This window comes from Mesoplodon bidens (genome assembly GCF_964165515.1).
Source record: "Mesoplodon bidens genome assembly, chromosome: 18".
NCBI classification, from domain to species: Eukaryota; Metazoa; Chordata; class Mammalia; order Artiodactyla; family Ziphiidae; genus Mesoplodon; species Mesoplodon bidens.
Window position 1 is genome coordinate 59,034,380 of NC_138175.1, and position 22,537 is coordinate 59,056,916.

Consider the following 22,537-nt stretch of genomic DNA (forward strand, 5'->3'; position numbering starts at 1 on the left):
ATCCTTCTGTTGCAGTTTTACGTGGCAGCTGTTCCCTTCATTTACAATAAGCTTGACTGCACCAGAGTAAACATCCAGACTACTCAGCGAGGAGCTCAAACATGTTTTCTGATCATTTCGGGCATCTTTTTCACTGCTGTGTCTCCTGACTAAAAACACTCCATATAGAGTTTACCCTGTTAATGTTACTTCCACCACCATGTTCTATACATTCTCCTCAGTGTGAAATGTCCAGCAGATGCAGGACCACATTCCTATATGACCAGAACCACTAAGTAAATACAAGCTATTCAGCCACTCCACTCTCAGATGAATAGCGCTACCATTGCAGATCCATCATTTAAATGCTCCAAGGGAATTCCCTGGCGGGCCAGTGGTTGAAGCTCCGCGCTTTCACTGTGTGCAGCCAAAAAAAAAAAAAAAAAATGCTCCAAGACATTGGCTCATAGTTTTTTCACCTGCACCTTCAGTACTCCTTGGTTCCCCCAAGTTGTGTCCCCTGTGAAGAGGCGGGTCTGTTTCGGGGCTCTGGGTCTCCTGTCTTTTTTTTTTTTTTTTTTGCCGTGCCTTGCAGCTTGTGGGATCTTAATTCCCCCTCCAGGGATCGAACCCAGGTCCTGGGCAGTGGAAGCGCGGAGTCCTAATCACTGGACCGCCAGGGAAGTACCCCTGGGCCTCCTAAGTCGTTTACATGGAGGAATAGCGGCTCTGGAACGCGCTCCGCTGCCGGTTGTTTGTTAAGAAAAAACTACATTACCCAGAAGGCTGTGCGCCGCCCGCCTGTTGCAGGCGCTGGACCAATGACGGCCCAGGGCAGGGGCATTTCCTGCGCAGGGGCGGGACTTCCGACCCCATTGGCTGTAGATGTCATTTGCGCGCGACTGTTCCGTCCACGCCAGCTGTGGGGAGGGGATATCTGTTCTGTGGCCGCTTCTAGTGCGCCTCTTCGCAAATGAGCAGAAAGGAGGCTAGGGCTCCCCTCCGCGCATTTGAGCGAGCGGTGAGCCTCCGCGCGATCGGCCACCCAGCCCAGGGCAGGGAACGGGTGGTGGTCGGCTGAGCCCGCGGTACCCGCTTCTGTCGCCGCCTCTACGGGCCCCGCTCTCTCCTCAGGGTCCCATGATGGCGGCGGCGTGGATGGACCCGACGCGGGTGAGTGGCCCATGTTTCTGGCCTTGCTGCTTCTCTTCTCGTTCGGAGAGGGCTCCTGAGCAGGGTGGAAGTCAAGAGAGGCGCTAGATTTCTCTTTGCAGTTGTGTTTCTGTACGACCAGTGGAGCTGCCTCGTCACTGACTTTATCTCCAGTCTTAGAACATGCGAGACTGAATATGCAAATGGAAAATAGACCGCGTATAAAAATAGAACTTTGACAAAAAACCTGCCCCGTAATCCAGTCCCTTATCTACAATCAACAACCCAGGAGTCTAGCCCGGTCTAAGTCAGACTTGCCAGAAGCCAGATTCCTATCTCTAGAGACAGTCCAGGAAGAGAAACAGTGACTTCTGTAACATCGGCCCCAAATGGCCAGGACTTGATTAATAATCGACCCTTTCCGTAATCCTTGTCCTCACTTCCAACTTAAAACCAACCAGAGAAAGCCATCCATATGTGCGCCCTTAAACAATCGTAGAGGATGCTGTAGGATTATCTGCCAGAAAGTTTTAATTAATTAAGTGTATATCATCTGGTAGTCAATGTTGAAGCCCTAGTTAATTTTTCTATCCTTACCTACCTGCCCAGTAATATGTTTATCCAGTACCAGAAATGAGTAATATTGCAGGGTTCCTATATATGAACCAGTCAATTTATTAGGAATTTCTAGGTCTTTAATTGAAATGTTAACTCAAGAAAGCTGTTAGGATGAAGCTAGAAAGCAGAGAGATGTGAGCACTGAAAGTGCAGGTGAAAAACCATGAGGTGATGTCTTGGAGCATTTAAATGATAGATCTGCATTGGTGGGGCTGTTCATCTGAGAGTGGAGTGGCTGGATTTTTTATATTTACTTAGTGGTTCTGGTCACATAGGTCCTGCATCTGCTGGACATTTCACATTGAGGAGAATGTATAGAATATGGTGGTGGAAGTAACATTAACAAGGAAAACTATATGGAGTGTGTTTAGTCAGGAGATACTGGTGAAAACGATGGCTTAAGAGCTAGGGACTTAGTTGCTTTTAGACAACATAAAGCACTCAGCATGGGGACCAGCAGGTAGTAGGACCAGTGAAGCTCAGGTACCGCTGTTGTTAACGTTATTGGTATTACTGTTATCATCACTCAGTCCTCTGACATCCTAGAGTCCTTTCTGTCTGCATCTCACAGTTCCAATGTCATTTCCATTGACTTGTGTCATTTTCCAATGGCTCCTGCATAGGAGGCTCCTCTCTCTTATAGTGTAGGCATACCTCGCTTTATTGTGCTTCATAGATACTGTGTTTTTACGGATTGAAGTTTCGTGGCAACCCTGCGTCCAGCAAGCGTTTCAGCATTCACTTACCTTGTGTCTCTGTGTCACATTTTGGTAGTTCTCACAATAGTTCAGACCCTCCACCTGCAAAAAGATTACAGCTCACTGAAGGCTCAAGATGATGGATAGCATTTTTTAGCAATAAAGTACTTTTTAAAAAAAATGTTTTCTTTCTTGCTTTTCAGTTTATTCCTTTTTTTTTTTTTTTTGCGGTACGCGGGCCTCTCACTGTTGTGGCCTCTCCCGTTGCGGAGCACAGGCTCCGGACACGCAGGCTCAGCGGCCATGGCTCACGGGCCCAGCCGCTCTGCGGCATGTGGGATCTTCCCGGACCGGGGCAAGAACCCGTGTCCCCTGCATCGGCAGGTGGACTCTCAACCACTGCGCCACCAGGGAAGACCAGTTTATTCCTTTTTTAAATTTTCTTTTTATTGGAGTATAGTTGCTTTACAATATTGTGTTAGTTTATACTGTACGGCAAAGTGATTCAGCTATACGTATACATATATCCCCTCTTTTTTGGATTTCCTTCTCATTTAGGTCACCACAGAGCATTGAGTAGAGTTCCCTGTGCTATACAGTAGGTGGCAATAAAGTACTTTTAAAAAAATTCTTTTTAATTGTTTGGCTCTGTTGGGTCTTCGTCGCTGCGCACGGGCTTTCTCTAGTTGCAGCAAGTGGGGGCTACTCTTTGTTGCAATGTGCGGGCTCCTCATTGCGGTGGCTTCTCTTGTTGTGGAGCACGGGCTCTAGGCGTGCGGGCTTCAGTAGTTGTGGCTCGTGGGCTCTAGAGCGCAGACGCAGTCGTTGTGGCGCACGGGCTTAGTTGCTCCGCGGCATGCGGGATCTTCCCCGACCAGGGCTCGAACCTGCGTCCCCTGCTTTGGCAGGTGGATTCTTACCCACTCTGCCGCCAGGGAAGCCCCTAAAGTAATTTTTCATTCAGGTGTCTACATTATTGTTCTAGACGTAATGCTGTCGCACACTTAATAGACTGCAGTGTAGCCTAAACATGACTTTTATATGCTCCTGGAAACCAAAAAAATCATGTGACTGGCCTTATTGGACTGGTCTGGAACCAAAACCCCCACATCTCCAAAGTATGGCTGTATTGTATTATGTCCAAAGCGTTGTCCACCTCCCCTTCAGCCCAGTGCAGAGGAAGTGCCCAGTGATTAGGGCCTTGGTCTTGCTGCACCTTTACCAGCGATGCAGAAGATGGGCTCTGATCCCATCCAACCATCCCAAGGCTAATGCTACTATCTCTGTTTGACATTCCAGGTGTCTGTGACCTTCGATGATGTGGCCGTGACTTTTACCCAGGAGGAGTGGGGGCAGCTGGACCCGGCTCAGAGGACCCTGTACCAGGAGGTGATGCTAGAAAACTGTGGGCTCCTGGTGTCTCTGGGTAAGACCTTGCCACTCTGCCACCTCCTTTATCCCAAACTCTGGCTCTGTCTTGGCTGGTCAAGAAGGCCTCAGGAGCCCTCCCTCCCTCTTCCTCACAGCTTCAGTCATTTTTGAGATTCATCTCTTCCTGCCTGCTATCCCTGTGTCTCTTTGAATAAAGTTCCTTTTTGGCTCCTAGAAAATGATGGAAGGAAACAGGGGTGTATTGCAGAACCCAAAGGCAGAATTTCTTGTTGGGCCATATGATGGACTGATGTAGGAACTGGGAGCCACCAGGATTATGCCCTGACTTCTGGATCTCCTGTCCTGGATTTCCCTCTGGCTTTGTTCACGTCTCTGTCTTTTCAAAATGGCTTTTGCGCCTCAGCAAGTTTGTGACAGGAGTGGCTACCCCAGTCCCTGCTCTGTGGGGCCCCCAGATACCTTGTTTCTACTTCTTTGCATACTTATATTGTTTCTCTTTTTTTCTTTCTCTGCTGCTGGGCTCCAGGGATGGAGGCAGTGCAGGAGTGGCCACCTGAGCCCATACTTCCCTGAGCCTGTACCCCAGTGCCCAGCACAGACGGGCCTCTGTCTGAGGTTCTTATTTCACATTCCAGACAGGGAGCTGACTGGGTGGGACTCGTTGGCTCAAGTGTCCCCTGCAACCCAGTCCACAGGGCTGTGAGTGATGGGATGGTCTCCAGGAAGAGGGTGAGGCAGGTTGGGCCTCAGGAGGTCTTTGCCTTCAGTGCCAACAGGTATTGTTCTAAACCACAGGATCTCGGATATGGGGCTTTTCTGTTCTCCTGTGCCTTCATGATTGTCTCTTGTTCCCTGAGTCCTGGCCAAGATCCTCTGCTAGTCCAAGAGAGAGAAGCTGAGAGAGTAGTGCTTCTCAGTACTTGGTGGTTTTGTCCCCAGGAGACATTTGGAAGTCTGCAGCCACGTTTGACTGTCACACCTGGGGTGTGGGTGGTCCCGGCATCTAGCAGGTTAGAGTCCAGAGATGCTGCTTAGTACCTGAGGATGGACAAGACAGCCCATTCAACAAAGGTTGATCCAGCCCACAAGGGCAAGAGAGGCAAGGTGGAGAAACAGCAGCCTGAGGATAATCACCTTAGACCTCTCAGTTTGAGGGAAAGGAGAGCTGTAAATCCAGGGCTTAGGGTAAGACATGCCTGTTTTTAGAGAATTGGGATTGTATTCTGTGTCACACAAAATTAGGGAACGTTTGACATATTTAGATATTTTATAACAAAATTGTAAAAATAAAAAGGTCCACTATCTGGCCCTGCTGACCCGTCACTCTCTTCCCCGTGCTTCCCCTGAGCTCAGTCTGCTCTGGTCATGCTGGTGTCCTGCTCTTTCCTGTGCACATACTCAACATACGTGCCTTGGGCCTCTGCAGTTGCTGTTCGCTATGCCTGGTGGGTGTGGGTGTGCTTGGGCTTTTCACATGGCTGCCCCTTCTCAGCACAGTCACCACCTCCTCACCAGCTGTTTCCTGATCACGAAATTTCTTGGAGGCCCCTCCCCTGTCACAGTCGCTTTTTCCCGTCACCCTATTTATATCCTTGTAAGCCAGTGGTTCTCATCCAAGAATCATGTTGTCCCCCAGGGGACACGTGACAACGTCTGGAGACATTTGGGTTGTCCCAGCTGGGCTGTGGATGCTACAGGCATCTGTTGAGTGGAGACCTGGAACGCTTCTACACATCCTTATGCTGCACAGGACATACACACGCCCTCCCCTTGTCCTCAGCAAAGAATTGCCTGGATCTAAATGTCAGTTGAACAGAGGCTGAGAAACCCTGTTTCCGAAGGCTCATGGACACTCCACCGGGGGCACTGAGAGCCACCCCGAGGAAGCCACTCCTTTACTCTGTGTCCTTCCTGCCTCCGGATTATGTCATGAAAATCTGGGTTTAGTACTGAACACCTCCCCCCACCCCCACTATTGCTAATTTCCCATTTTCAACAGAGGGAGCCCCGTCCCTGAGCAGCAGCATGAGCTCGCTGGCACTTAACCTCACCCTTTGGATTTTTTTTTTTTTTTTTTGGGTACACGGGCCTCTCACCGCTGCGGCCTCTCCTGCTGCGGAGCACAGTCTCCGGACGTGCAGGCCCAGCGGCCATGGCTCACAGGCCCAGCCGCTCCGCGGCATGTGGGATCTTCCCGGACCGGGGCACGAACCCGTGTCCCCTGCATCAGCAGGTGGACACCCAACCACTGCACCACCAGGGAAGCCCCACCCTTTGGATTTTATTGCTGCCTTTTCAGGTTGACCTGCCATCGACTCAAGTGACTCTGGGTTTCTGTTTCCCATTTACCAGAGCTAAACAGGATTCCCTTTTTGAACGAATGTAAGAAAAATAAAAAGTGGGTCATTTTTAAGAAAAATGTTAATGTTAATACTAGTCACAGCTCACTCTGGTCACTGGAGGACTGACTGCATATCAGGCCTGTTCCGGGCACCCATTTGATATTCATGCTCTCCTGGTCCTTAGCAAAGTCAGGAAAACTCAGCTACTGCACTGAGTCTCATACAACTGAACTTACACAGTAAAGAACATACACCTTCATTGATGAAGCTGTCCTCCGTGGGTTTATTTTAAGCAACAATCCTTTTATGAAATACTGATGAAAGTAGATGTTATTTGATGTTTCTATAAATGTCCAATGTGACCATACACCACTGTGTAGGATTCTCAATTTTATTATTTTCTAGTAGCTCATGAAACGCTGAAGTCTAGAGTCACTGAGTCTGCCCCTCCCCCGGCCCCTGTTCCCAGCAGGTGACTCTTCGTGCTCACATCCCTGCCTCACAGCTGCCCTGCACTTGGTCTCAGGATGCTGGCCCCACGCAGGGGTGTTTGCTGTTTCCTCCTTAGTGTGGTGCTGGGGAGCCCAAGGTCCGGAGCCAGACTCTTATGTTCAGTCCCCACTCTGCTCTGTAAAACCTTGTGGTCCTGGGCAAATTACTGGAGCTGCCTGTGCCTTGGGGTGCTCGTTGGTAAAATGGGGTAAGATGGTATCTACTTGCCGGGGCCGTAGCAAGGGTACATGGCTAACTTATGGGAAGGGGTCAGAACTATACCTCGTGTGACCAGGTTACATGCAGGTCAGCAGTTGAGAAGCTCGCTGCCGTCACTACCGTTGTTACTCCTCAGGAGTCTCATCATCCCCGTGCCTGGATCCAGCACCTTCTGGAACAGTGTTGTGTAGCTTTGTGGTAAAACAGCACACAGAGCAGAGATGGCTAGACCTGGGCTCCATGTTGGCTCAGCCATTCACCAATTCTGGCCTCTTTGGCAAATCACATTATCTGCCTGAGCGTTGGTTTCTGTATGGTTTTTATCTATAAAATAGGGCTACTCGCAGACATAGAACGCAAACTTATGGTAACCAAAGTTGGGGGGTGGGGTGTGAGGGATAAATTAGGGGTTTGGGATCAACAGATACACACTATCATATATAAAATAGATAAACAACAAGGTTCTACCGTATAGTGCAAGGAACTATATATATTCAATATGTTATAATAACCTATAATGGAAAAGAATCTGAAAAAGAATATGTATATAATATGCATATATATGTGTGTGTGTATATGTAAATATACACACACACATATATATACATATATATAACTGAATCGCTTTGCTGTACACCTGAAACTAATATGACGTTGTAAATGAACTATAATTTAAAAAAAATGGTGCCGATCACAATATGTACTTGCTGGGAATGCTGTGAGGAAATCCTAGGATAGAATCCTCTGTGGCCTATGGGAAGAACAATACAAAACTTTGCTTGGGTTCTAAAAAAAGATCTAGATCAATGAAGACACATAACTTGTTTTGAATGAAAAGAGTCAATTTTCTTTTTTTTTTGGCTGCACGATGCAGCTTGCGGTATCTTAGTTTCCCAGCAGAGATTGAACCCATTGCCCCCTGCAGTGGAAGCACAGAGTCCTAATCACTGGACCGCCAGGGAAGTCCCAAGAGTCAATATTTTAAATATGTTAGTTGTTTAAATTACTCCATAAATTTATTTCAATTTTGAAATGATGTAATGCTTTAAGTTGCTTGAACACAGTCCTTTTACTACGATTATACACTATATGTTAGTTTTTGACTTAGGAGTAAAAACTCCATGGCAGTGTGGCATGTCTTTAGTTTCCAGTTCACAATGCAGCATTTTGTATATGCATGGGAGCAGCTTCATTCTGAGGTCTTGGCCACATCCTGAAGTCCCACACTAGATCGAGAGGTTTTCTTTGTTTTCACAGAAATCCTAGTGTCTTCTTCCTTTCTCCATGAACAGGGTGTCCTGTTCCCAGATCTGAGCTGATCTACCAGCTGGAGCAGGGGCAGGAGCTGTGGACGGTGAAGAAAGACTTCTCAGGAAGCACCTGTCCAGGTAGGAGCCAAGGTTTGGGCAGCTGGGAGACCCTGCAGGGGGAGGCTGCTGGCCCTGGTTCCCTGGGGAAGCATCTTGTTCGGGCCTCTGTGGTGGTCTGAAGGCCACGGAGCCCTTTGACCCCAGGTCCCTCTGTCCTCCTGGAGGATAGAGGTGCATGAGCTGAGATGTGTCTTGGGCTCCAGCTGCCTGGGCTTCAAGCCTGGGTGCCAACCGATCACCAGCTCTGTGGCCCTAGTGAACTTCGGGATCTCGTTGTGTCTTTGTATATATAAGTTTGACTAAGTTAAATCTTAGCTGCCATGTCAGACAGACTCCAGCATCTTGGTGCTCAGCATATGGAAGCACTTGTTCTTTTTTTGTATTTCTTTCTTTCTTTCTTTTTTTTTCCATGCCTTGCAGCATGCAGGATCTTAGTTCCCCGACCAGGGGTCGAACCCGTGAACCCTGCAGTGGAAGCTCGGAGTCTTAACCATTGGACCGACAGGGCTGTCCCTGGAAGCACTTTTTCTGAGTCACACCCGGTCCGTGTGACTGTGCCAGCACACAGCTGTTCGGGGACCCGGGTCCACTCTGCCGTCAGCATGTGGCTTGAAGGTTGTCCTGACCTCCTGCAGCTGGCAGAGGAGAGTGAGAGGGCAAGGAAGACTCCCACAAACACCAGCCCCCTGCTTCCACTGACAGGCACTAGGCCCTTGGCCACACTCGGGGGACGGGGCTGGGAGATGGGGCTGAGCCGTGTGTCCAGGGAGAGGAGCAGGTGGTTTGGCGAGTGTGGTCTGCTGCGCTCAGTCTGTTCCTGATAGTTGCTCCGTCCCCGGGTTCTTGGGGACATGGTCACATAACGCGCTAAAGCGTAAAACTGCTTAGCACAGCGTCTGCGCCGCAGTCGTCGCTCGTGGGAAGTAAGCCGTTGGTGTCATTCATGTCCCTGTATTGTAATGAGTAATGCATCTCACGTTTCCCTCTGACCTCTGTGGAAAAGGGCCTTCCTTCCTCTCCCAGCTCCTCTCCAGCTGTCCTCTGCCTCCCCTTTGCCACCCTGTCCGTCCAGACACTCAGGAAGCCTTCCCTTGTTGCATGTCTCCCTACTCCTCCTGTTTGGTAAAACCTGACGGTGACATTTGTCCTGCTGTGCCCCACATCTGGGGCCGCCGTGTGTAGTGATGGGTCCCCTGCAGAGTCGTGCTGTTTCCCTCCTAGTCCCTCGGGCGGCCCCACCAGCCTGCGAGTGTCTGTGTGCAGCCCGTCGACAGCCCCTCTTGGGCAGCTCCGAGCCTCTGCCCTCTGCTCTCTGCCCTCCTCCACCTGAATATCTCAGAGGCACCCAGTCAGCATGCCTGGAAGGAACCCGTCATGATGCTCACTCCTTCCCCTCCCAAGTTAGAGCGCATGGTCCTGCCGTCCAAGCAGATTAGAGACTGGATACAGCCCCAGAGACTATCCTCACCCCTCCACCTCCCCCATCCCGGCCATCTTACCTCGTGTACGTCTCCTGAATCTGTCACCTCTACCACCGCCCGTCAGACCTGTCCCCGCATTCGGAGTCCAAGCTCTCATCATCGTTCCCTTGCGGATGCTAGTAGTTCCCCTGACTGGTCTCTACATCTGCTTTATGCCTCTGGTCAGCTGTGTGTCCTGCATGAGCTGCCCCAGGTGTAGCCACAGGTGTCTCAGCCTGTGACCCCTCACGTGTCAGCAAGTTTCCATGTTGAAAGTAAAGTCTGCCTCCTCATATTGCTTGATCTTCAGCCCTTCCACACTCATCTGGACTCTCATATCTGTAGCTTCTCTTTTCACCTAGTTGAAGAGGTCTTGCCCCTGGGCATGGCCAGTTCCGACATCAGAATCTAGAAAATAGCTTTTCATGAAAGTGCCTTCATCACTTATATTCTGCTTGTTTTATAACTTTATCCTTTTCTCCGCTCAAAGTAAAAATGTGCTGAAGTTCCTTACAGTGAAGAAAATAAATTAAACATGTTCCGGTCTCACAGTGTATTCATCCATTGTCTGTAGCATTTAATTGTGCACATTTTTTCACTCTCACAGTGCTGCCAAGAACATTTGTATACATTGGTCATCTTGCTCATGTTTAGGGCTGTCTTTTAATGTTTCTTAGAGTGAAATTGTTCGATTATAGGCTGTGCAGATTCTCAAGTTTACAAGATAATTCCTGTTGTGTTCTAAAGGGGCTACACCAGTTACACTTCCACCAGGAAAGAATGGAGCTTTTTTCAACCCATGCCTTGACCAATACCTGGTATCATGAGGCTTCTCAACTTCTGACAATCAAGTGAATACAGAATTGTATCCCACATGGTTTTGATTTGCTTTTCCTTCGTTCATAAGGAACTTTAGCACCTTATCGTATGCTTGTGGGTCAACCTATGAATTAAATTTTCTTCGTTGAAATGTCATTTCATGATAAACGTCTATTTTATTCTATTGACTTGTTTGCATTTTCTTGTTTTTTAATAAATTTATTTATTTATTTATTTGTTTTTGGCTGTGTTGGGTCTTTGTTGCTGCGTGCAGGCTTTCTCTAGTTGCGGTGAGCGGGGGCTACTCTTTCTTGTGGTGCGTGGCCTTCTCATTGCGGTGGCTTCTCTTGTTATGGAGCACAGGTTCTAGGTGTACGGGCTTCAGTAGTTGAGGCACGCAGGCTCAGTAGTTATGGCTTGTGGGCTCTAGAGTGCAGGCTCAGTAGTTGTAGCACACAGGCTTAGTGGCTACGTGGCATGTGGGATCTTCCCACACCAGGGCTCGAACCCGTGTCCCCTGCGTTGGCGGGCAGACTGTGCCACCAGGGAAGCCCTGCATTTTCTTTTTGATTTGTAGGGATTCTTTGTGTGTTACTCATGTTATCTTTTTTTGTGGGTGTGGTAAAATGCAGATAGTGTAAAATTTATCATCTTAGCCATTTTTAAGTATACACTGAGGGCTTCCCTGGTGGCGCAGTGGTTGGGAGTCCGCCTGCCGATGCAGGGGACATGGGTTCATGCCCCGGTCTGGGAAGATCCCACATGCCGTGGAGCGGCTGGGCCTGCGTGTCCGGAGCCTGTGCTCCGCAGTGGGAGAGGCCGCAGCAGTGAGAGGCCCGAGTACCACAAAAAAATAAATAAATAAATAAGTATACACTGAGTGGTATTAAATAGAGTCATAATGTTGTGCAGCCATCACCACCAGCCTTCTCCATAGCTCTTCATCATTTGAAACTCTGTACCCATTATACAATAATCCCCCTATGTCCCTACCATACCCTGCCCCTGGCAACCACAATCTTTCTGTGTCTGTGATTTTTTACGACTCTAAGTACCTCATGTAAATGGAGTCACACACTATCTTGTGTGTGTGACTGGCTTATTTCACTCAACATAACGTCCTCAAGGTTTATCCATGTTGTAGCATGTGTTAAAATGTCACTCCATTTTAAGGCTCAGTAATGTGTGTGTGTGTGTGTGTGTGTGTGTGTGTGTGTGTGACATTTTGCTTATCCATTCATCCCTTGGTGGAAACTTGGGTTGCTTCCATGTTTTAGCTATTGTGAGTGACGCTGCTGTGAACATGGGTGTACAAATGTCTTTGAGACCCTGATTTCAATTCTTTTGGGCATATAACAAGAAATGGAATTACTGGATCATGTAGTATCAATATTTCCGTTTTTAATTTTTTGAGGAACTGCCATACTGTTTTCCACAGTCTGTGCCAATTTGCATTCCTACCAACAGTGCACAAGAGTTTCAGTTTCTCCACATCTTCACCAACATTTGTTATTCTCTGTTTTTTCCAATAGTAGCTGTCCTAATGGTTGTGAGATGGTATCTCATTAGAGTTTTGATTTTCATTTCCCTAATGATGAGTGATGTTGAACATCTTTTCTTGTGCTTACTAGCCATTTGTATATCTTTGAAGAAATGTCTATTCAAGTCCTTTGCCCATTTTTGTATCAGGCTGTTTTTTTGTTTATTTGTTTTGTTAAGTTTGAGTTCTCTGTGTATTCTGGTTATTAATCCCTTTTCAGATATATGATTTGCAAATACTTTGTCACATTCTTTGAATTATCTTTTTACTCCGTTGATAGTGTCTTGATCACAAGTTTTCCTAATTTTCATGAACTACAATTTTTCTATTTTTTCTTGTGTTGCCTGTGCCTTTGGTGTCATATCTGAGAAGTTTTGGCCATATCCAGTGGCATGCCACATTTGCCCTGTGTTTTCTTCTCTCCATTTTTTTTTTGCGGTACACGGGCCTCTCACTGTTGTGGCCTCTCCCGTTGCGGAGCACAGGCTCCGGACGTACAGGCTCAGTGGCCATGGCTCACGGGCCCAGCCGCTCCGCGGCATGTGGGATCTTCCCGGACCGGGGCACGAACCCGTGTCCCCTGCATGTGCAGGCGGACTCTCAACCATTGCGCCACCAGGGAAGCCCTCCATTTTTTAAAAAATAAATTTATTTATTTTATTTTTGGCTGCGTTGGGTCTTTGTTGCTGTTCGTGGGCTTTTCTCTAGTTGCGGTGAGCGGGGGCTACTCCTTGTTGTGGAGCACGGGCTCTAGGCATGCAGGCTCAGTAGTTGTGTATCACAGGCTCTAGAGCGCAGGCTCAGCAGTTGTGGCGCACGGGCCCAGCCGGTCCGCGGCATGTGGGATCCTCCCGGACCAGGGCTCGAACCCTTGTCCCCTGCTCTGGCAGGCGGACTCCCAACCACTGCGCCACCAGGGAAGTCCCTTCTCTCCATTTTGAGTTAATTTTTGTATATGATGTTAGATAAGGGTCCAATTTCATTCTTTTGCACGTAGGTATTCAGTTTTCCCGGCGCCATTTGTTGTCAACGCTGTCTTTTCCCCCGTTGAATGGTTTTGGCTCCCTTGTCAAAAATCATTTCGTGATATATGTGAGGGTTTATTTCTGGGCTGTCGATTCTGTTCCCTTGGTCTATTCGTCTGATTTGATGCCAGTAGCACACTGTATTTGATCATTGTAGTTTTGTAGTAAGTTTTGAAATCGGGAATTTTCTGTTCTTCAACTTTGTTCTTCTTTTTCAAGAGTGTTTTGGCTCTTCAGGGTCTCTTCAGATGCACTATAGATTTTAGGGTGGATTTTTTTTATTTCTGCAAAAAATTTTGCTGGAGGACTTCCCTGGCAGTCCAGTGGTTAAGTCTCTGGGCTTCCAATGCAGGGGGCGCGGGTTTGATCCCCAGTCATTGGGGAACGAAGATCCCCCGTGCCATGCGGCGCAGCCAAAAGATTAAAAAGAAAATGTTGTTGGGATTTTGATAGGGATTGCGTTGAATCTGTAGGTCACTTACTTTGGGTAGTATTGATATCTTAACAATATCAGGTTTCCAGACTGGGAACATGGTATGTGTTTCTGTTTATTTACATCATCTTTAACTCTTTTAGCAATGTTTTGTAGTTTTCATTGTGCAAGTGTTTCACTTCGTTGATGAATTCCTAATTATTTTATTCTTTCTCATGCTATTGTAAATACAACTTTTGTAATTTCATTTTCAGATTGTTCATTATTCATGTATATAAATGCAACTGATATTTGTATGTTGACTTTGTATCCTGCTACTTCGCTGAACTCTTTTATTCAGCAGTTGTTCTGTGAAGTTTTTGTGGTTTTTACATGTAATAAACTACCATCTGCAAGCAAAGATAATTTTACCTGTTCCTTTCCAATTTGGATGCTTTTGATTTCTCTTTCTTGCCAATTGCTCTGTCTAGAACTTCCAGTATTATGTTGAATAGAAGTGGTGAAAATGGATGTCCTTAACTAGTTCCGGATCTTAGAGGAAAAGCTTTCAGACTTTCATCATTGAGTATGATGTTTGTTGTGGTTTATCATATATGGCTTTTATTATGTTCAGGTAGTTTCTTTCTATTCCTAATTTGTGGGGTTTTTTTTTTTATCATGAATTTTGTCAAAGGCTTTTACCGCATCATTTGAGATGATCATGTGGGCTTTTTCCTTCATTCTGTTAATGTGATGTGTTACGCTGATCAATTTTCAAATGTTGAACTGTCCATATGTTACAGGAATAAACTGCATTTGCTCATGGTGTATATTCCTATTGATATGTTGCTGAATTCGTTTTGCTGATATTTTGTTCAGGATTTTTGCATCAGTGGTCATAAAGGATATTGCTCTGTAGTTTTCTTGTAGTGTACTTGACTTTGCTATTAGGGTAATGCTTGTCTCAGAATGAGTTTAAAAGTGTTTTGTCCACTTTAGTTTTCTGGAAGAGTTTGAGGATTGGTCTTAGTTCTTCTTAAAAAATGTTTGGTTAGAATTCACCAGTGAAGCCCTCAAGTCCAAGATTTTTCTTTGTTGGGAGATTTTGATTATTAATTCAATCCCTTTCTAGTTATAGGTCTATTCAGATTTTCTATTTCTCCATGATTTCGTCTTCACAGGTTTTGTGTTTCTGGGAATATGTTCATTTCATCTAGGTTTTCCAATTTGTTGGTGTATAGTTCTTCACAGTATTCTCTTATACTCTGTTTTGATTTCTATAGAATCAAAAGTAATATCCCCACTTTCATCTCGGATTTTAGTATTTTGAATCTTTTTTTTTTCTTGGTTCATCTAGCTAAAGGTTTGTCAATTTTGTTGATCTTTTCAAATAACTAACTTTTTGTTTCACTGATTTTTCTCTATTTTTTTATTCTCTGTACTATTTACCTTTTAAAAAATATTTGTTTGTTTATTTGTTTGTTTAACTGTTTGGCCACAGAATGCAGGATCTTAGTTCCCTGACCAGGGATCAAACCCGTGCCCCCTGCACTGGGGGCGCAGAGTCTTAACCACTGGACTGCCGGGGAAGTCCCCTGTATTATTTATCTTTAATCTTTCATATTCCCTACTGCTAGGTATGGGTTTAGTTTGCTTTTCTTTTCCTACTTAATTATGTTGTTAGGTTGTTGATTTGAGGTCTTTTTTTTTTAACTGGAAGCATCTATAGCTACAACTCTCCCTCTTAACACTGCTTTCACTGCATCCTGTAAGTTTTGGTATGTTAAGTTTTTGTTTTCATTAGACACAAATCATACTTTGTATGATATCTTTTTTTTTTTTTTTTTTGCGGTACGCGGGCCTCTCACTGTTGTGGCCTCTCCCATTGCGGAGCACAGGCTCCAGACGCGCAGGCCTAGTGGTCATGGCCCACGGGCCCAGCCGCTCCGCGGCATGTGGAATCCTCCCAGACTGGGGCACGAACCCGTGTCCCCTGCATCGGCAGGCGGACTCTCAACCACTGCGCCACCAGGGAAGCCCTGTATGATATCTTTTAAAATCTGTTGGGACTTAATTTGTGGCCTAACCTATGGTCTGCCCTGGAAAATGTCCCATGTGCACTTGAGAAGAGTGTGTATGCTATTGTTGTTGGGTAAAATGTTCTGTATGTATCTGTTAGATCTAGTTGGTTTATTATGTTATTTAAGTCCTCTATTTCTTTACTTACCTTTTGTCTGGTTGTTCTCTCCATTATTGAGGATGGGACCCTGGAGTCTCCATCTGTGGTTGTACTGCTCTTTTTTTTTTTTTTTTTCCGGTACGCGGGCCTCTCACTGTTGTGGCCTCTCCCGTTGCGGAGCGCAGGCTCAGCGGCCATGGCTCACGGGCCTAGCCGCTCCGCGGCATGTGGGATCTTCCCGGACCGGGGCACGAACCCGTGTCCCCTGCATCGTCAGGCAGACTCTCAACCACTGCGCCACCAGGGAAGCCCTGTACTGCTCTTTTTCCCTTCCATTCTGTCATTCTTTGCTTCATGTATGTTGATCGTCTGTCATTATGTGAATGTTTACAATTGTAATATCTTCTTGCTGTATTATACCTTTTATTTATATAATGCCTTCATTGTCACTTGTAATCCTTTTTGATTTAAAGCCTATTTTGTCTCATTTTAATATTGAAACCTCTGCTCTCTTTTGGTTAGTATTTGCATGGAATATCTTTTTCCATCCTCTGACTTTCAATCTGTTTGTGTCTTTGGATCCAAAGTGAGTCTCTTGTGGAAAGCATATAGTTGGATCATATGGGTTTTTTTAAAATATTTATTTATTTTTGGCTCCGTGGGGTCTTAGTTGTGGCACGTGGGATCTTTTGCTGTAGCACGTGGGCTCTTTGTTGCAATGCGTGGGCTTCTCATTGTGGTACGTGGGTTCCAGAGCTCGCGGACCCAGTAGTTGTAGCACATGGGCTCTGTAGTTGAGTGCATGGGCTCCAGAGTGCATGGGCTGTGTAGTTGCGGCATGTGGGCTCTCTAGTTCTGGCGTGCAGGCTCAGTAGTTGCGGTGCCAGGGCTTTGTTGCCCCAAGGCACGTGGGATCTTAGTTCCCCGACCAAGGATCGAACCCGAGTCGCCTGCATTGGAAGGCAGATTCTTAACTACTGGATCACCAGGGAAGTCTCTGGATCATGTGTTTTTATCAATTCTGCTAATCTCTGTCTTTTAATTGAAGAGTTTAATCCATTTACATTTAAAGTAATTGCTGATATGGAGAGACTTCTGTCATTTAGATATTTGATTTCTATATGCATTATAGCTTTTTTCTTTCTCATTTTCTGTGTTATAGTCTTGTGTTTAGTCGATATTTTGTAGTGAAACATTTAAATTCCTTTTTCATTTCCTTTTGCATATATTCTGTAGCTATTTGTGGTTATCATGGGAATGACATCTAACATATTAAAGTTTTAACACTAATTTGATTTTATACCAGCTTAACTTCAGTAACAAACAAACAAAAATCCTTTACAGCTCTGTCATCTCCCCTTTCAACTGTTCATGTCACAAAGTTACATCTTTATATGTTGTATGCCTAGAAACTTAAACTACTAATTCTTTTAAATGCATTAGTCTCTTAAATTATGTAGGAAACTACACATGGAGTTATAAACTAAAGTTACAATAATAGTAGCCTTTAGATTAACAATTTTAAAAAGTTTTCTAAATCATGTAAAAACAAAAAGTGGAGTTACACGGGACTTCCCTGGTGTCACAGTGGTTAAGAATCCGCCTGCCAATGCAGGGGACACGGGTTCAAGCCCTGGTCCAGGAGGATCCCACATGCTGCGGAGCCACTAAGCCCGTGTGCCACAACTACTGAGCCTGCGTGCCACAACTACTGAAGCCTGTGTGCCTAGATCCCATGCTCCACAACAAGAGGAGCCACTAAAATGAGAAGCCCCTGCACCGCAACAAAGAGTAGCCCCCCTCGCCACAACTAGAGAAAGCCCGTGTGCAGCAACAAAGACCCAACACAGCCATATATATATATATATATATATATATATATATATTTTTTTTTTAAGTAGAGTTACAAAGTAATACTAGCTTTTATAATTGCCCATGTATTTACCTTTATCAAGATCTCTATTTCTTGGTATAGCTTTGAATTACTGTCTAGTATCCTTACATTTCACCCTGGAAGAATTTTCCCTTAAGAATTTCTTACAGAGCAGATCTAGTGGTAACAAACTCCTTTAGTTTTCATATATGGGAATGTCTTAATTTCTTCCTCACTTTTTTTTTTTGGATGTGCTGAGCTGCATGTGAGATTTTAATTCCCTGACAAACCCCCACCGCCTGCCTGGGAAGCATGGAGTCTTAACCACTTGACCACCAGGGAAGTCCCTCTTCCTCCCTCTTGAAGGACAGCTTTGCCAGATACAGGATTCTTACTTGACACTTTTTGTTTGTTTGTTTTACACTTGAATATATCGAACCACTGCTTTCTGGCCTCCCAAGTTTCTGATGAGAAATCTGCTGATAATCTTACTGAGTGCCCCTTGTATGAACAAGTTGCTTCATACTTGCTATACTCTCTCTATCTTTGGCTTTCAAAAGTTTGATTGTAATTTTCTCAGTGTGAGTCTCTTTATTTTTCTTGGAATTCATTGAGCTTCTTGGATGCTTCATCAAATTTGGGAAGTTTTCCGCTATTTCTTCAAATAGTCTCTCTGACCCTTTCTCTCTACTCTTTCTGGGAATTCCCTAATGAGTATGTTGATTCATTGGGTGTATCACAGGTCCCTTAGGCTCTACTCACTATTTTTCAATCTTTTCTTTTTTTCTGTTTCTCAGACTCAATATTTTCCATTGTGCTATCTTCAGGTTTGCAGATTATTTCTTCTTCCTGCTCAAATTTTTCTTTGAATTCCTCTAGTGAGTTTTTCATTTTAGTTACTGAACTTGTTGCTCCTGAATTTCTTTTTCATTTCTTTTTTGTTTATTTGTTTGCCACACCACATGGCTTGCGGGATCTTAGTTCCCTGACCAGGGATCGAACCTGGGCCCCCTGCAGTGAGAGCATGGAGTCCTAACCACTGGACCGCCAGGGAATTCCCTCTTTTTCGTTTCTTTTTAGGTTTTCTTTTTTTGTATTGGTGGTTTCATTTTGCTTTTACCTAGTTTTCTTGACTTTCTCTGTATCTTCCTTTAGCTCCTTGAGCTTTTTTAAGATGGTTGTTGTAAAGTCTTTGTCCAATAGGTTTGCATCAGACGTTTTTTAGGAACAGATTTTGGAGAGGTTCCAAACATAAGCTACTACATCCTCAGACTTGTTAGCCTCCTGGCATTGATGTATGGCAATATATGCATGAAATATTGCCAACCTAAGAATTTCACCGAGTCTCATTACATAAGAACAACTGATTAAATCAGTGCCTGTATGACTCAGTCTCCTGCCCTCCTTCTGTTTCTGGAGGTCTAGTTGTTATCCTCTGGCTTAAAACCCCAACCTTCTGATCACATAGTTGGTCTTTCAGGCTTTGCACTGAGTCATCTCTTCACCATGAACTCTCTGTGAGCCCAGATGAGTTACTTATTTGCATAACTATCCAGTCTGGAATTGACCGTATCTTTTTCCAGCACCCTGTCCCCTCACCCAGCTAGTTCTCTGGGTCTCCCTTTCAAGGTGTCAACAGTCCAAGTATCAGAAAAGAAAGAAATTGTTATCCTGGGATTCAGAGGTCAGGAAACGTGGCAGACACAGAGACACTATTTTCATCTTCATTTTTTTTCACTGAAATATTGACTTTCTTTCTTCCATATTGGCATTATTAACAGGTCTTTCTGTGTATTGAATTTCTTTCAGGTGACAAAGGAAAGCCCAAGACCACAGAACCTACCACTTGTGAGCCAGCCCTGTCTGAGGGAGTCTCACTCCAGCAACAACTAATACAAAGAGTTTCAGAGGACTCCCATTTGGGCCAAATCAACGATCAGGAAGGGTCACTGGAAATGCAAGAAGGACACTTGAGACCAGAGGTAGAACCCCAGAAGGGGAAGCTCCCTGGGAAACCAAGCTCTGAATATGGCAGCTTAGGGACAGCTGGTGGTGTGTGTTCAAGGATTGTAGAGGAGCCGGTCCCTCCAGGAGGTGCTGTCCATGACCATTACTTATGTGGATCTGGTAATGATCTCATGATTCAGGAAGAGGAAAGTATCTTTAAGTGCAACGACTGTGGGAAAATTTTTAATAAGAAACGCCTCCTTGCTCGACATGAGAGGATTCACTCTGGAGTGAAGCCCTATGAATGCACAGAGTGTGGGAAAACCTTTAGTAAGAGCACTTATCTCCTTCAACACCACATGGTCCACACCGGGGAGAAGCCCTATAAGTGCATGGAGTGTGGCAAGGCCTTCAACCGCAAGTCACACCTTACACAACACCAGCGGATTCACAGTGGAGAAAAGCCTTATAAATGCAATGAATGTGGAAAGGCCTTCACCCACCGCTCCACTTTTGTTTTGCATAACAGGAGCCACACTGGAGAAAAACCCTTTGTGTGCAAAGAATGTGGAAAAGCCTTCCGAGATAGGCCAGGTTTCATTCGACACTACATTATCCACAGTGGTGAGAATCCGTATGAGTGCTATGAATGTGGCAAGGTCTTTAAACACAGGTCATACCTCATGTGGCACCAGCAGACTCACACTGGGGAGAAGCCCTACGAGTGCAGTGAATGTGGGAAAGCCTTCTGTGAGAGTGCAGCCCTCATTCACCACTATGTCATCCACACTGGGGAGAAGCCCTTTGAGTGCCTCGAGTGCGGGAAGGCCTTCAACCACAGGTCATACCTCAAGAGGCACCAGCGGATTCACACTGGGGAGAAGCCCTACGTGTGCACTGAATGTGGAAAGGCCTTCACCCACTGCTCCACTTTTATCTTGCATAAACGGGCCCACACTGGAGAGAAGCCTTTTGAGTGCAAAGAATGTGGGAAAGCCTTTAGCAATCGGGCAGACCTCATTCGGCACTTCAGCATTCACACTGGAGAGAAGCCCTACGAGTGCATGGAGTGTGGGAAGGCCTTTAACCGCAGGTCAGGCCTCACCAGGCACCAGCGAATTCACAGTGGAGAGAAGCCCTATGAATGCCTCGAGTGTGGGAAGTCCTTTTGCTGGAGCACAAACCTCATTCGACACTCCATCATCCACACTGGAGAGAAGCCCTATGAGTGCAGTGAGTGTGGAAAGGCCTTCAGTCGCAGCTCATCCCTCACTCAGCATCAGAGGGTTCATACTGGGAGAAACCGTGTCAGTGTGACAGATGTGGGAAGAACCTTCACAAGTGGGCAGTCCTCAGTCAATCTTCAAGAACTCCTATTGGGGAACGACTTTTTGCATGTAACCACTGAGGAAAATCTTTTGCCAGAGGAAACATCTTACTCAGAATCTGATCATTCATACCAAAGAGAAACCCCACAATTTTCTTCCCTGTGAGGATACCTATTGCAGGATATCAGTTGTCATCTAAAGAGTCATATTGGAAATTGACCCAACCTAGAGCCTTATTCTACATCTGAGAATTCATCAAGGAGAGAGACCCAGTGGTTATTATGCACTTAGGAAAACCTTCAGCTACGTCTTTCTTCTTAGTTTACACTTCAGTGTTATCTCAGGAATTTTTTTTAAAAAAGAAGGGAGAGACTTAAAATAGAAGATGAACTGCAAAATGTTTCTTTCAGACTTCTTTGCCAAGCTTTGGCACTTTGTCATTGATTCCTTAGTTAATTGGCAGGAGGATAGTTTTGTTTCCATGGTAAAGATCCTAGACTCTATGTGTCTTGTATATACATTCATTGCTATCCAGTTTAAAGAGAGTTAGGTCTGAAAACTTTCATTGAATATCTCCTTTGTTCTAAAACATTGTCTCTATTCTTAAGGACCTTAATTTTTTGGTTTGAGCCATCAAATACCTTTATATTTAAGGAGATAAGAATAACATATGAATGGGCACGTTCTGTTGCACGATTTTAGACTAGTTAGGCTTTGATTCTTTAAAGACAAACCTTTTCTTCATGTGGTTTTAAAGACCTAATACTCAGACATTTTCTTAGTCTTGTACTATTATTGGTTTACTAATTGCTCTAGTTGTGTGGTAGATCTTTTTATTGGGTAAAGTGGGTCCTCTGTCTTCAGTCTTCTTATTTAAAACTGATTAACACTCCTCGTTACTTTGAATTTCCATGTAAAGTTTTGGATAAGCTTGTCTGTTTTTACCAGAAAAAAACGATTGAATTTTGATAGAAATTGAGTTTAATTGGCAGATTTATTTGTTGAGAGTTGGCATCTTTGCTGTTTTGAGTCTTCCAATTCATGAAAACATTATGTCTGTACATTTATTTGATATGGCTTGATTTACTTCATTACTGTTTTATAAGTCTCAGTGATAGGTCCTGTACAATTTTTTAAAGATTTATATATAGGTGTTTTTTTTTGAGTAATTATAAATGGCATTGATTTTTAAACTTTCAATTTCCACACAGTCTTTGGTAGTATACAGAAATATATATATTTTTCATGTTATTTTGGTATCCTGCAACCTTGCTGTTTCTTTTGATAGAATGCTTGGGATTTTCTGCATAGAAGTATCATCTGCAATTAGAGACAGTTTTACTTCTTCCCATCTGTATACCTGTTATTTCCTTTTCTTGTCCTACTGCACTAGCTAAGATTTCCAATATGATGTTAAATACTAGTAGTGAGAAAACATGTTCTTGCCTGGGTCCTGATATTAGGGGGAAAACATTCAGATTTTCTTTTTTTTTTTTTTTTTTGCGGTAGGCGGGCCTCTCACTGTTGTGGCCTCTCCCCTTGCAGAGCACAGGCTCCGGATGCGCAGGCTCAGCAGCCATGGCTCACGGGCCTAGCCGCTCTGCGGCATGTGGGATCTTCCCAGACCGGGGCACGAACCCGTGTCCCCTGCATCGGCAGGCGGACTCTCAACCACTGCGCCACCAGGGAAGC

The 22,537-nt window shown here is 45.1% G+C and overlaps 1 protein-coding gene across 1 annotated transcript; it reads left to right on the top strand.

Moving 5' to 3' along the window:
* The first annotated feature begins 909 nt into the window (after positions 1–909).
* On the top strand, positions 910–22,323 carry LOC308606450 (uncharacterized protein). Its single transcript, XM_081217348.1, has 4 exons — positions 910–1,152; positions 3,747–3,873; positions 8,185–8,280; positions 19,380–22,323. The coding sequence occupies exons 1-4, from the start codon at positions 1,120–1,122 to the stop codon at positions 21,008–21,010; spliced, it is 1,887 nt and encodes a 628-aa protein (XP_081073474.1). The 5' UTR covers positions 910–1,119; the 3' UTR covers positions 21,011–22,323.
* The last annotated feature ends 214 nt before the right edge of the window (positions 22,324–22,537 follow it).